The following is a 13,250-nucleotide window of genomic DNA, read 5'->3' as shown; positions in this document are numbered from 1 at the left end:
TTCCGTTGTCATGGAGCTCCTCTCCCTGCAGGATCGTCACCTTTCCTCTAAGCTCTCTGGAAAGTGGTTCACGTCAACTGGTTTCCAGTACCGTCTGCTGTCCCTACTCTGGAGGAAGTGACATTCCTGTGAAGCACAGTGTGTACCAGAGAGTGTGAATGGACAGATGTGACACGTGTTTGTGAAAGAGAGACATATACGGAAAGACACAGTCTGCCAAAGAGCTCGCAGGACGATCTGCCATCATTCAGCTGGAACGAGTCTCATGCTCCTCGATACATGGCCGTTTAGGTGGGCGTATTCATTAGAGGGGAACATGAGTCACCATTGTTGTGGTTACTGGAACAACTGGATGAGGTGTTCGGGTATGGGAGGGGGGGGGATGTCTGGAGGGAAGCCAAACAGGGCAACACAAAGTCTGTTATCGAGGTATAAATAGGAACTGCACCGAGGAAAAAGGAAGGACTTTTACTCTGCACACACACTTGCCCTGTCTCTACAACAGGATGTTACTCTTTGCTTTATTTTGCAACAGGGTGTCGACCAGTGTGTGCAAACACAGGTGATCACAGCCGCGCCTCAATAATGGAGAATATCTTCTTGTGTTCAGAGTAAAATGGAAAAAAACTTCCTGTTATGGACAAAGCCAAGTCCTCCGCTCTGCTACGTCACCGACAGTTATCTGGTTCCTTTGTGTTGTTTATGGGAGTTTCATATAATCTGTTATGGGTTGGCTGATATCTACTGTGAGATCATATACATTTGTAACAGGTCAGATTTTGCAGTCTATTGGATCTGGCCATTGCCAACCCTCAAATTCCTTATAAAGGACTACATTTTGCCCAAAAATACCCTATATGGTTTAGCTGTGGTATTCCAGTGTCGGCAGCAAATATTGTAAAGTTATTGACGGTGGATTCTGTTTACTTCAGTGTAACTTCAACCATCAGATTGTAATCAACCTAGTTGCATAAAATTTTCATATTTGCCATAATTCTTTGCATTAACAAATCTTAGTATAACTCCGGCAATAAGGATTAAAAATTAGAACTTTTTTTAATTGATCACTTTGTTGATAGGGTAAAAAAGCCCGTTACAATTTCATGGTGATGTCTTTAATTTGGATGTTTTAGTCAGACCAACTGGTAAAAAACCCAAAATATTCAGCGCTAGTGTACCTACAGAGCAGAAAAGAAAAGCAGCACATTCTTACATTTGACAGTTTTACCATTTCATTGGAAAAATGATTTAAACGTTTAATTGACTATCAAAACAGCTGCTGATAATATCTATGGGAATCTATTGTTCTTTGATCTATTAATGTTTCAGGTATAACTTTTGCTTCCATCTGCAGAAGAATTTTGCAGTGAGATTGTCAATATAAACAGTTTTCAGTCGTGTTGGTTTTCTTGGCAGCGGATTGAACTGTTTGTGTTTGTAAGGGAGTCGCTCCAAAATCACAGTATTCCCCTGAGCTACACACAGAGCTAGCCTGAAAGAACTTGGGCATCATCCAAACCCCAAATTGATTTCTCATCTCTCTTAAGTCCTAAATCCCTGTTCACATGCTGCAAGCCGGCTGCTGGAATGAATCGTTTTGGCAGGGTTTGAGCATGCTGGTGAGCCTCTTCTGCAGGTCACGGTTATTGTGCAGTTCTGTCTGCCTGTGTGGTTTTTCAGTGCATGCACTTCAACTAGTGTCCCCTCTCAGGATACTTAATATAAACGTGAAAGCAAGAGGTCATGACCTTTTGTTGGCATCCTTCCCTTTATTCAGTTGCTCTATTGATGTAGAAAGTCTTGTTCTTCTAGATATAATGGATATTTACTGTCCAATAATCAGGGGGTTTGTGATTATTCTGTGTGCTCAAACCCTATTTGGACAGCAGCACATTGGTTGTGGGTATGTTGATCTACTTCTTTTGTCTGACTTCCTGTTTTAATATGCGTTTATTCAGCACATATTTATAAAGCTACAATTTAGTGAAACAGTCGTCACGTATACCGGCCAATAGGCTGAGCTGAAAAACCAGGGACATTTAAGTTTTCCCCTAGTTTTGATGTGTAAAAAAACAGTACAATAAACCTATAAATAACTACCTATGATCAGGATTATTTAATTATGAACTAGCCAGTAGAACAACAACTTCCATCTGTTGGATACCTATTAAGCCCTCACAGGTTTATTCTACAATAACAATAGTCAGGACTTATGTTTTAGAACCATAAAGGAACCTGGTCCACAGTTAGACAGAAAGGGGATTTAAGAAAATGACTACAGAAAAAAAAATATATTAAGAATAAATTCCTTTTAGGAAGAAAAAACTGATCACTAAATGAAAAAAAAGTAAATAGTGAAACATGACTCACAGAATAATTGTTAATTTTGCCCCAGGACCTTTACAAATATGCACACACACACACACACACACACACACACACACACACACACACACACACACACACACACACACACACACACACACACACACACACACACACACACACACACACACACACACACACACACACACACACACACACACACACACACGGTTAAGTGAAGTTATTAGCCTTTGGTAAATACAGCAGTCACATGGCCACGAGAAGAGAGACCAGCATTCTCCTCTTTCTCTCTCTGTATCTTTTCCTCTCATGTATTTGTTCAGACGCTCTGAATCTCTTCCTTTAGTTATGCTTGAAGGAGGAACGTTGCTTAATGACAGGATAGTTGGGCTCCATATTGGACTTTTTATAATATGATGTTTACTGCCAAGAGGCAGGTTTTGAGGAGGTACACTGTGATAACTTGAAATGAATGACAGGAAAAGTAGATGAGGCACAAAATGATGGACTTCATTTCTAGGATTTCAGACATTCCCTTTTAAATGAGTATATTGTATTCTGCCTTGGATGGATTGCCACTGCAACAACTAAGTTAACCATATTCTTGATGCTGACTGACCAGATGTCTCTTCTTCTCTTTGTCCTTTTCACAGAGTGGGTGCTTTCTGCTGACCTCCTTTCTCCAAAAGTAACTGCGACATTTGCTATAGAAGCCATTCACTCTACTACCAACAAAATGTCAGGTAAAGATTTTTTAATGAATTTGTTGCAAAAGGCCTTCAATTTGAAGAGTGGTTTCTGAAAATATCTTTAATGTCCTCAATACACACTGACCTTGGAATGCTGAAATTACATGAATCATTTATATTTGATTAATTGCATTCAAATCTACAATGAACGTCTTATTCTTTACTTTGGTTATATTATTATATCACATTTGTGGTTTCAAACGGCTTTAGTATTGTCAAAACCCCTTTATAGTATTTATACTATATATATATTCTGTTAAAGTAGTTGTTCTAATGTTTGAATCTGTCTCTGGTTCAGGTACCTACACACCGGCCCCTGGTGGGCCCTTCTCTGCTCTCACACCGAGCATGTGGCCCCAGGACATTTTGGCCAAGTACCATCAAGTGAGCATGTGCTGTTTATTATGCAAACCTTCATAAGTATTGGTTTCATTAAATAGAGATTGTATTGTATTATATTATTATATTATATTTTGGAATGCTACTTGAGCTTTGTCTTTATGTTAGACTGGCATCTCATCTGTGAACTGACAACTAAGATGATCAGAATAGCTGCTGTGGTCATCTTCAGCTCTGCCTCTCACAGTCAATTTCCTCGATTAATAAATTGCATTCTATTTGTTTCCGTCTACAGAAAGAGCACTCGGAACAGCCTGAACTCCAGTATGATGAGTTTGGCTTCAAAGTGGACACCGAAGGTAATTCATTCACTCACATTAACACATACATGCCCATTCCTTCTGTCCTCACTTTTCCTCTGTGATGACATTTTCGAAGCCAAGTCAAGAAACACAAATGGAAATCTCCATATTTGCATACAGTGGTTATATCATGCACCCAAATGAAGAGCATGTGATGTCAGAGATATGACTGCAGCTTTTACTTCTTGCTGCAGGAGGGGATATTTTTCTAGTGTAGTGGTTGAGCTGTTTTCTGTGCTTAGATTGTCAAATATTTTGTATGCATTCATCTGATTGTTTGTATATTAAATGTTTGTTGTTATTTTTCCTTAATAGTTAAAATGTTGATTTATTTCTTAAAGAAAATTCACTTCACAACAAATTGTTGCCAATCTTTCAACGACATGTGTAGGAGTGTGCATCTTAACTTATTGTAAAGCTTCCAGAAGTAAACAGAGAGTTGAAGACAGTATTTACGTTGTTTGGGAGCCCACCACATGTTCTGCACAGTTACTTAATAGATTAGTTAAAAAACAAACAAGATCTAATGAACAAAGAGGGAACTATAACATTAGATCTGTTAAAGGGATGAAATTGTCACTAATGTTAACACAGCTTTTCACAAAACATTGATTTTGGACCCCTCAATTTTTTTTTTTTATGATTTATTCAGAATAATAGTAAAAGAAAATAAGAAAAGTAATACTTTTCATCTAAAAGTTTATGTGGATGTTTTTTTTTTTTTTATCAAATTATTAATCCAAAGAAAAAGGTTGTTAATATAACTTCTAACATGGAAATACAACAAATAAACAAACAAACTGTCAACTGCTAGCTGGACAATGTTTGTCTCCACTTAGTTGAGTTCTATTTTTGTCTTTGGTATTTAACCACTTGTCTCTAATCCAGACACATTTCCTCCCTCACCTCCTCCCCCTTCCCTTCCATTACCCTCTCATAACTGGTTACACAACAACTGTACTTGATATCATTTCCCATGCCTCAATTCAAGAGGTGGAATGGGTTTTACTTTTGTTAATATTTTGATTTGCAAAGAAACCCAAACGCTACTAACCATGATATATGACTCTCTTCTCACTCAGACGACGGGAAGCCCAGGTCCTGGCTGGGCTCTGAAGGCTCCCCCCAGCGTGAAGACCCCCAGCAGCGGTTGCGCTGGCAAGCCCACCTGGAGTTCACCCACAACCACACGGTGGGTGACCTGACCTGGGAGCTCATTGATCCTGTCCTCGCCCGCTCTGAGCGTCTGCGCTCCCTGGTGCTGGGTGGCATTCCACACAGCATGAGGCCACAGGTGAATAGAGCCGCTCAGCATGGGAGAACTATTTGTGTCATTGATTAGACGTGGTACACATTGGGCTAAAATACTGCCCACAAGGCTACAGTTTCCTTTTAAATATTTATGTTTGTGAGTTTTCTCTAAAGTCACAAGACCGTGCATTAAAGATATTTTGTCTGTTAGCTATGGATGCGTCTGGCTGGAGCACTGCAGAAGAAGAGGACCTCTGAGATCTCTTACAGAGAAATCATTAAGAACAGTTCCAATGATGACACCAGCTCAGCTAAACAGGTAAAATCCTTCTGTTCTGTAGCTTCTCCACACGTACACAGACACAGTCTTGTTGCAGAGATTCAACCAAGCATTGTACTTCTTGATTGATTAATTAATAATAGAAAACAACTACTGAAATGCAATCAAATCACCTTTCTTGGCATATTTATATATAACACATTTTGATTCCACAAGTTATTTACAACCCATAAACACATGCACAAAGCAGCCGTTAATCTGCTGTAGACTTATAGAAATGTATGCACATCGTGCCACAGTACAGAGAAGATGCCACAGTCCAATATTGTCCGTGTTGCATTCACAACTATTGTCCAATTGACAACACATACATTTAGTAAGAATTTAGGAGTCAGATGGGTTTGTTTTGACAGCTGGTGGTGGTGAGGCGGGTGGAATCACATGAAAGTGATAGTGGGGCATATCTGTTATAGAAAGGTATTTCCTCACGAGGATGTATGTAGATACAGACAGAATCGCTACCATGGTGCTATACAGTTAATGCTATGAAGTCAGAAATAAGCTTAAGTAACAATTAAATCAAATCCAAATACCCTTTATTAGATATTCATTAACTTGTGCTCACATTGACAAAAGTGAATGTGAGGTCTTTATTCCTCTTATATAAATATATATATCTTCTCTCCTGCTGTATTTTGTAATCATGATGTCATTGTTCCTTCTTAACCTCTGTCCTCCAGATAGAGAAGGACCTGTTACGGACTATGCCCACCAATGTGTGTTTCTGCAGTATGACCAGTGTTGGAGTCCCAAGGCTGAGACGGGTACTGAGAGGTCTGGCCTGGCTCTACCCAGACATTGGGTACTGCCAGGGCACCGGAATGGTGAGAACACGTCTATACAGCAAACAACTACATAACACCATTCATATATATATAATGCACTCACACTCCCCATCATCACATTTACAGTCCATATATCTCCCTTTCTTTGTGTCTCCTCAGGTGGTTTCCTGTCTGCTGCTCTTTCTTGAGGAGGAGGATGTGCTTTGGATGATGTGTGCCCTGATCGAAGACCTCCTCCCTCCAGCCTACTTCTCCTGCACTCTGCTGGGCGTCCAAACGGACCAAAGGGTTCTCCGCCAGCTCATTGTTCAGTACCTGCCGGCCCTCGACCGTCTTCTGCAGGAGCACGACATAGGTAAGGATGTGTATAAGGAAAGATGGTGAGATGTGGTGTGTGGGCTCAGAGAGGCACCATGGGCATTCAAGGAACACTAGATTACCCAAAACCTCCTCCTCCTCCTCCTTCTGAATCCAGAGTTGTCGCTGATCACACTGCATTGGTTCCTGACATCGTTTGCCAGTGTGGTGGACATCCGTCTGCTCCTCAGGATCTGGGACCTGCTCTTCTACCAGGGCTCACTGGTGCTCTTCCAGGTCACACTGGGCATGCTCAAAATCAAGGTATTTGCACTACACCACCTGTTTTGTGAGTCTTGACCCCTCTGATACAGTTCACTTTAGAGTTACTTTATTGTGTGCAATCTTCTGTTTGCTTTAGTTGAATTGAATATGATAATAGTTTATATTTATCCTAAAAAATCTTTTCTGGTACACCGACCACTCAAAGAGCTTTACAGCACATGCCAACATCCACCCATTCACATGCACACATTCATACACTGATGCCAGAGGCTGCAACTTGCTCATCAGGTATTAAACAGGAACCTTGTATTACTAGACGACTTGCCACCAACAGACACACTGTTGTAATGTAACTAGAAACCATTCCGCATCAAGTATTCACCGGCTCCTTCTCGTATTGACAAAAACTCTTTATGTTGAGTACTGATCCTTATACAATGTACTCCCCGACCCCAGGAGGAGGAGCTTGTGGCATCGGAGAACTCTGCATCCATTTTTAACACTCTGTCGGACTTGCCAAGCCAGCTGAAAGATGGGCCCGCGGTTCTCGGGGAGGCTATGAGGCTAGCAGGGACTTTATCCCAGGAAACACTGGAAGCCCACCGGCACAAGCACCAGGCCTACATCCTAAACGAACAGGCGCAGCTCAACAATGGAAATAACACAACACTCAACACCAATCTCAACAAGGTCAGCTGTTGTAGTCTTTCAAACGTTACTGTGCTGAAATATCAATTGTTTCTGTCAAAGACGAATCAGTGTCATGTTTGTGTTTTTAGTTTTAATCTAAAAATGAATAATTCATCCTGTGTTTGTGTGTGTTCAGGTGGTGAGGAGACAGTCCCTGCGCAGGAAGTCCACCCTGAGCTCCCTGCTGTTTGGGGAGGATGAGGCAGACGCACTAAAATCCAAGAACATTAAGCAGACGGAGTTGGTGGCAGCTTTGAGAGAGGCCATAACCTGCACCGCAGAGCACTTCCACTGTCTGGACCCACGTCACTCCAGCACCGTGAGTCCACACTGAAGCACAAAAAGAGTGTAGTTTGTGTCCTGTTCTGGACTATCACATACGCATTAAGGGCCTCTCTTAATTTGCTGGCGTTTCAGATACATTTGAACCTGGCTTCTCCAACCCTGTCTCTCTAGGACCTGACCCCTGACTACTCCATGGAGAGCCACCAGAGAGATCATGAAAACTTTCTTGTGGTGTCTCGCACCCGACGGAGACGGGCAAAGGCTTTGCTGGACTTTGAGCGTCATGATGACGATGAACTTGGCTTCAGGAAGAATGACATCATCACTGTGAGTCATGAATTGAACAGAGACATTAGTCCTTGTTGTTTCCAAACATGTACATAAGTTAAGATGCGCTGCTGTTCCAGTGTGTAAATGTGAACTGCGTCTCTCTGTCTGCTCTCTGCTATATTCACATTTTAGAGAATGTTATTCATATTTTCCTCATTAATTATGTATTGTTTCATCCACATGAAACCAATCCGCTAATAATCAGAATGTTCTTTTTTTATGACCCAACCAGCCTTTCCCCGCTGATATACTGTACCTACCCCCCCTCACCTCTGAATCTCATACAGCTGTATTTTCTCTTTCAGATCATCTCACAGAAAGATGAACACTGTTGGGTTGGAGAGCTCAATGGCCTTAGAGGTGTGGTTTTTCTTTTTCTTATATATCAACAACACCCACTGTTGCCATCTGGATAATTGATTTCTCTTTAATCAGTTCTTAAAGCTCATTTGACAAAGATTCTCTGTGGCTCTTTGTAACAGGTTGGTTCCCAGCTAAATTTGTGGAGATCCTAGATGAAAGAAGCAAAGAGGTATGGAAGCAGTTAATAATCAGCTTCTATGCTGAGTCCACGATCCTTTGAATGTTCAATCGATGTGATTTTTGCTGTTGTGTCTGTCCCCAGTACTCATTAGCAGGGGATGACTCTGTGACGGAGGCGGTGACAGACCTGGCCAGAGGCACGCTGTGTCCGGCCCTAAAGGCCATTTTCCAGCACGGTCTCAAGAAGCCATCGATACTTGGAGGTCCTTGTCATCCTTGGTTATTCATAGAAGAGGTAGGAGAACTTTTTTTAAATTGCACCATATTGCAGAGTTGTTGTATCAGTTAATTAATCATCCTGTGACCTCTTGTTTTTTCTCTCAGGCGGCCAGTAGAGAGGTTGAGAGGGACTTTAACTCTGTCTACTCCAGACTAGTGCTGTGTAAAACCTACAGGTAAGACTTGTTGTGTCTTCTTTTGTTGTTGTTTTGTCAAACGTTTGTCCGAATCAACATTTCAAATAGCTGCGGGGGATTATATTCACATGTCAGAGGACTGGATCATCCATTTCTATTAAAATGATGAACTTTCATTTGCAAGATGGTTGTGAAGAGGCTTTGATAGTAACACACCTGGAGCCAGGTTTAGATTGTCAGGTTAGACTCGTCTAATGAAGCCTGTCTGCTGCAGAAACATGAAGTCTGATTTCATTTGAGGTAGGAAAGTCAGCGACCTCTCCTCCTGGCTAAGCCTGTGGTGAAACTGTTGTTGCTATGGCAGCAGTCTGTTAGGTCAGTTGGCAAAAATGTAACTGTTTATACAATACTTTCAGCTAACTATTTCAACTATTTCCCCACTCCGGTCTTTACCAGGTTAGATGAAGATGGTAAAGTACTAACACCAGAGGAGCTGCTTTACAGAGTAAGTAAGAATGTATTCAATTACTAAAAAACAAACGTACTGCATATTAGTTTTATTTAGCCAGATAAAGTGAGATATTTTCAATTATTTTATGGATATGAAGTTTGTCCCAGTTCCAAGTATGTTTTTTGAAATTAGTGTTTGTCAATGGAGGCCTAGTCATGTTTGTGGAAGTGTATAAGCGCCATCTGTCTCTTCCCAGGCGGTGCAGTCAGTCAACATGAGCCATGACACAGCACACGCACAGATGGACGTCAAGTTTAGGTCTCTTGCCTGCGTCGGCCTTAAGTGAGTTCTCAAGGCTGATAGACAAACACACACACACACACACACACACACACACACACACACACACACACACAAAGTCAGAATAGTGTTTAGCTTCAAACTGTTTTTAACGTGCGTCTACCCCAACAGTGAGCAGGTGCTGCACCTATGGTTGGAGGTGTTGTGCTCCAGCATGGCAGCTGTAGAAAAGTGGTATCATCCGTGGTCATTCCTTCGCAGTCCTGGATGGGTACAGATCAAGTGTGAGCTCAGGTAAGAAACACTTAACTTTAAAACTACACTCTGTTCTGATTCTTTCTATCTCAGATTTAGAGAACATTAAACTCTCAGCTAGATCATTCAAAGTGGGAAAAGCTGCCAATTACTCTGTACAGAATTCCTGAAGTTAGCTGGCAATTATAACTGGACTGTATCTGAACTATCTTTATCTCCCACATTTACCAAACATAATCCAGTAGTTTGAAAGTAGCACTGAATATCCAAAAATGGCTATTGGAACAAAAATGAAACAAAAATGTGTATATGAATACATAATCTGACCAATAAAACAAAGAATGACCAGTCTATTGTTGTTGTTGTCTCCTCAGGGTGCTATCAAAGTTTGCCTTCAGCCTCTCCCAAGATTGTGAGCTACCCGACAAGAAAGAGGTGAGCCAAAGAGATTACCAGAGCATGCTCATGTAGAGCAGCAGTAAGCAAGTCTTACTATTAAACAGTATTCAGCAGGGAAAAACTTTGACTGTGGCGTGTGGCGTAGTGGAGAGCAAGGTAGTTCTCCACTCAGAGGGTCGGTGGTTCGATACCCGGCTTCGGCAGTCGATGTGTCCTTGGGCAAGACACTTAACCCCAAGTTGCTCCTGAAGGCCATCGGTGTGGACTGGATGATGAATGTTAGTTAGAGTCTGATGGTGGCACCTTGATGGTAGCCTGTCATCAGTGTGTGAATGGGTGAATGATATGTAATATACTACTGACTGTAAGTCGCTTTGGATAAAAGCGTCTGCTAAATGACTGTAATGTAATGTAATGTATGCTGTTTCACAAATCCACTATTCTGAAAGTCGAAGTTATGGATGTGCTGGTTCAGCATCACCTCTTTAGTTGGGACCTCTAGGTAACCTGTCACGTATGAGACCGTAGATGCTTCAGCATGGTCGTTAGTTACACTGATATACTATCACACAAATCAACTTTTGACATTTGTCTTCTTAACTTAAATAGTGTTAATCTGTCAAAGCATCGCCTCGCTTCAGGTTGATTTTGCTCATTCAGTACGGACTTTGTGTCCCTCCACTAAATCAACCATTATCATCTATAACTGTCAATCACTTCTGGCCAGACTTGAGCACTGATGTCAGCAGGTTTTTTTCATCAGCTGTCAAAAACACAGTATATTCTTTAATATAGTAATGGTGCTGATTTTGTCTGATTTCCTTTCTTTTCCAGGAGAAGGAGCAGAGACCGCTGAAAGAGGGAGTGCAGGACATGTTAGTGAAACACCATCTCTTCAGCTGGGACATTGACGGCTAGACATGCAGCAACATATGGCTGAATCCTGCTCTGTCCTGCGTGTCTGTGTCTAGTAGATGTCTCCTTATCTTTTATTCACAGATTGTCAATTATAAATCTGACACCATTGTCTGCTACAGTAAGTGACTACTCTCTCAGACTCTATCTGATCACATCACTGTCCAGCATTGGACAAAGGTCGACCAGTTTGTACGTGCTGAAGCATGTGTGCATTAAGATGCATACTTTATTTGAATTCCGAACCAGTGTAGGAGGTTGCACTACAGTGAAAACTATATATATATATACACTAGTATAACACTCTAGTACAGAATATTCTGTATCCATGGGAGTGTGACGTTCAGTCCATTCTCTTGAATCTGCTGTGTGTTTGTTAAATACAGCAGCAGGTCGTCCTTAAGACAAACACTGGCTCTTTTAAATGGTCCTAGACGCCACATTTCCCTCTAAATTCCCAGACGGTAAGACCAAAACAGAACATTCCTAAACATGGAGCTGTAAAGTTACAAATTATTTTTTAAGAGGAATGCTAGTTACCTCAATATCATTAATTCCACAAATATATTTAGTTAAATACTAATGTTGCACATGCCGAGTAAAGCCTTTTTGAATTGTGATACGAGACTATGGGTATGTGTGCTACCTTAACAGTGGTGGTGAACGGTCCGCACTTGTGTGACAAAATGTAGATGAAGCAGACGAATACTTTCAGTGTTTCAATCTATAGTAAATAAATGTTCCATATCATGTGTAATGTTTTTGTATATAAAGTCAATATATTTTGTGTGAGACTAAATGTGCCCTTTGCGGTTAAATCAGTTAAACATAGATCATTTATCGTTCTTACTCCAAACACTGATTTCCAAACTGACCTTTAGTTCTGACTCAAAGCTGCACATTCATAAGAAAACAGGGAATTCTCAGTTTATTTATTCAAATTGCTGACCATTGTTGATAATGGTAGACTGTAAGTGGGGACTGGAAAAGGTTGATGAGCTGATTCACGATGTGAAACATGTTATGTGCATCACAAAATATATATACTTTTTTTGAATTGTTTTTGGATACTCTGCTGATGGCAAATATTTAGTTGTATTGGTTTTCATTCCTGCCAAACTAATTAGATTTTGCAGATGTCCCGCTTGAAATTGTCCTGTAATTTCAGTTGAGAAACTCTTTGGACTTCTTTGTGAACTGTAACTTCCCCATGTGCAGAAAAAAACAATCAACATGTTTTTACACGATCGTAGCGATTGTAGCCTTTGTAAATCACATAGTGATTATCAAAAATTTACAATGGAAATACAAAATATATATTCTATATAAGTTGACACTTTTCATTTGTAACATATCGTTTGGAACTGAAACTTAAATGAGTTAAAGTATGTTGGAGAAAAAGAACACTATAAACATTGAAAACCCATCTGTTCTCCTGTTAAAATATTATTTTCACTCTTAACAGATAAAATACACAGCATTTAAGATTTTGATTGTCATTTGAGGAAAAAAGAATCACAGTTGAAAAGTTCAGTAAAGCCTGTTTATTAATGGTCAGTTTTTAGAGTGTGTTGAAAATGTCACGTTAACAGCAACGGGCCATAACGCATGGGGTACTAGAGTTACAAGTAGCACTGCAAGTACTGCATGTCTTATAATCATGAGCAACTATTGGAGTGACAAGGTACTGTGCTGTATTTGTTTGTAATACCACTAACTGTATACGGTTTGTAACATGGCTGACTGACAGTGGAAGCATGATAGATACTCATGAATCTAAAGAGTGCAAGTGGGAGCAGGTTGAAACTTTCTGCATGTATGCCAAATAAATAACTGACAATTATAAAAATGCAACCTTATGCTTGTATTTTCCATATATCTGGAATTCAAAACCCCTATGTGCCTTCTGCTACATTCATTAATTATTTGCATACATTTTGTACAATAGAATATTTCAAATCAGAGCACAACA

At 40.5% G+C, this 13,250-nt stretch overlaps 1 protein-coding gene across 3 annotated transcripts in view; it reads left to right on the top strand.

Moving 5' to 3' along the window:
* sgsm3 (small G protein signaling modulator 3) overlaps positions 1-13,113 on the top strand; it is a 15,144-nt gene extending 2,031 nt beyond the window's left edge. For 2 of the 3 annotated variants that reach the window (XM_054606859.1, XM_054606860.1), the window contains exons 2-21: positions 3,000-3,089; positions 3,394-3,479; positions 3,730-3,793; positions 4,879-5,090; positions 5,259-5,366; positions 6,068-6,211; positions 6,332-6,527; positions 6,648-6,793; positions 7,211-7,444; positions 7,581-7,763; positions 7,901-8,056; positions 8,365-8,419; positions 8,542-8,591; positions 8,685-8,837; positions 8,927-8,997; positions 9,415-9,463; positions 9,666-9,751; positions 9,881-10,003; positions 10,339-10,399; positions 11,198-13,113. In XM_054606859.1, the coding sequence (XP_054462834.1) occupies positions 3,083-3,089; positions 3,394-3,479; positions 3,730-3,793; positions 4,879-5,090; positions 5,259-5,366; positions 6,068-6,211; positions 6,332-6,527; positions 6,648-6,793; positions 7,211-7,444; positions 7,581-7,763; positions 7,901-8,056; positions 8,365-8,419; positions 8,542-8,591; positions 8,685-8,837; positions 8,927-8,997; positions 9,415-9,463; positions 9,666-9,751; positions 9,881-10,003; positions 10,339-10,399; positions 11,198-11,281 (2,268 nt within the window). In that variant the 5' untranslated portion in view covers positions 3,000-3,082 and the 3' untranslated portion in view covers positions 11,282-13,113. Of the gene's footprint in view, positions 1-205; positions 292-2,999; positions 3,090-3,393; positions 3,480-3,729; positions 3,794-4,878; positions 5,091-5,258; positions 5,367-6,067; positions 6,212-6,331; positions 6,528-6,647; positions 6,794-7,210; positions 7,445-7,580; positions 7,764-7,900; positions 8,057-8,364; positions 8,420-8,541; positions 8,592-8,684; positions 8,838-8,926; positions 8,998-9,414; positions 9,464-9,665; positions 9,752-9,880; positions 10,004-10,338; positions 10,400-11,197 lie in introns of those variants that run through there. The other variant, XM_054606861.1, reaches the window with a different exon arrangement.
* Positions 13,114-13,250: the final 137 nt, after the last annotated feature.

The sequence above is a fragment of the Anoplopoma fimbria genome, chromosome 11, assembly GCF_027596085.1.
Source record: "Anoplopoma fimbria isolate UVic2021 breed Golden Eagle Sablefish chromosome 11, Afim_UVic_2022, whole genome shotgun sequence".
Classification (NCBI taxonomy): Eukaryota; Metazoa; Chordata; class Actinopteri; order Perciformes; family Anoplopomatidae; genus Anoplopoma; species Anoplopoma fimbria.
This window is presented reverse-complemented; position numbering and strand designations above follow the sequence as displayed.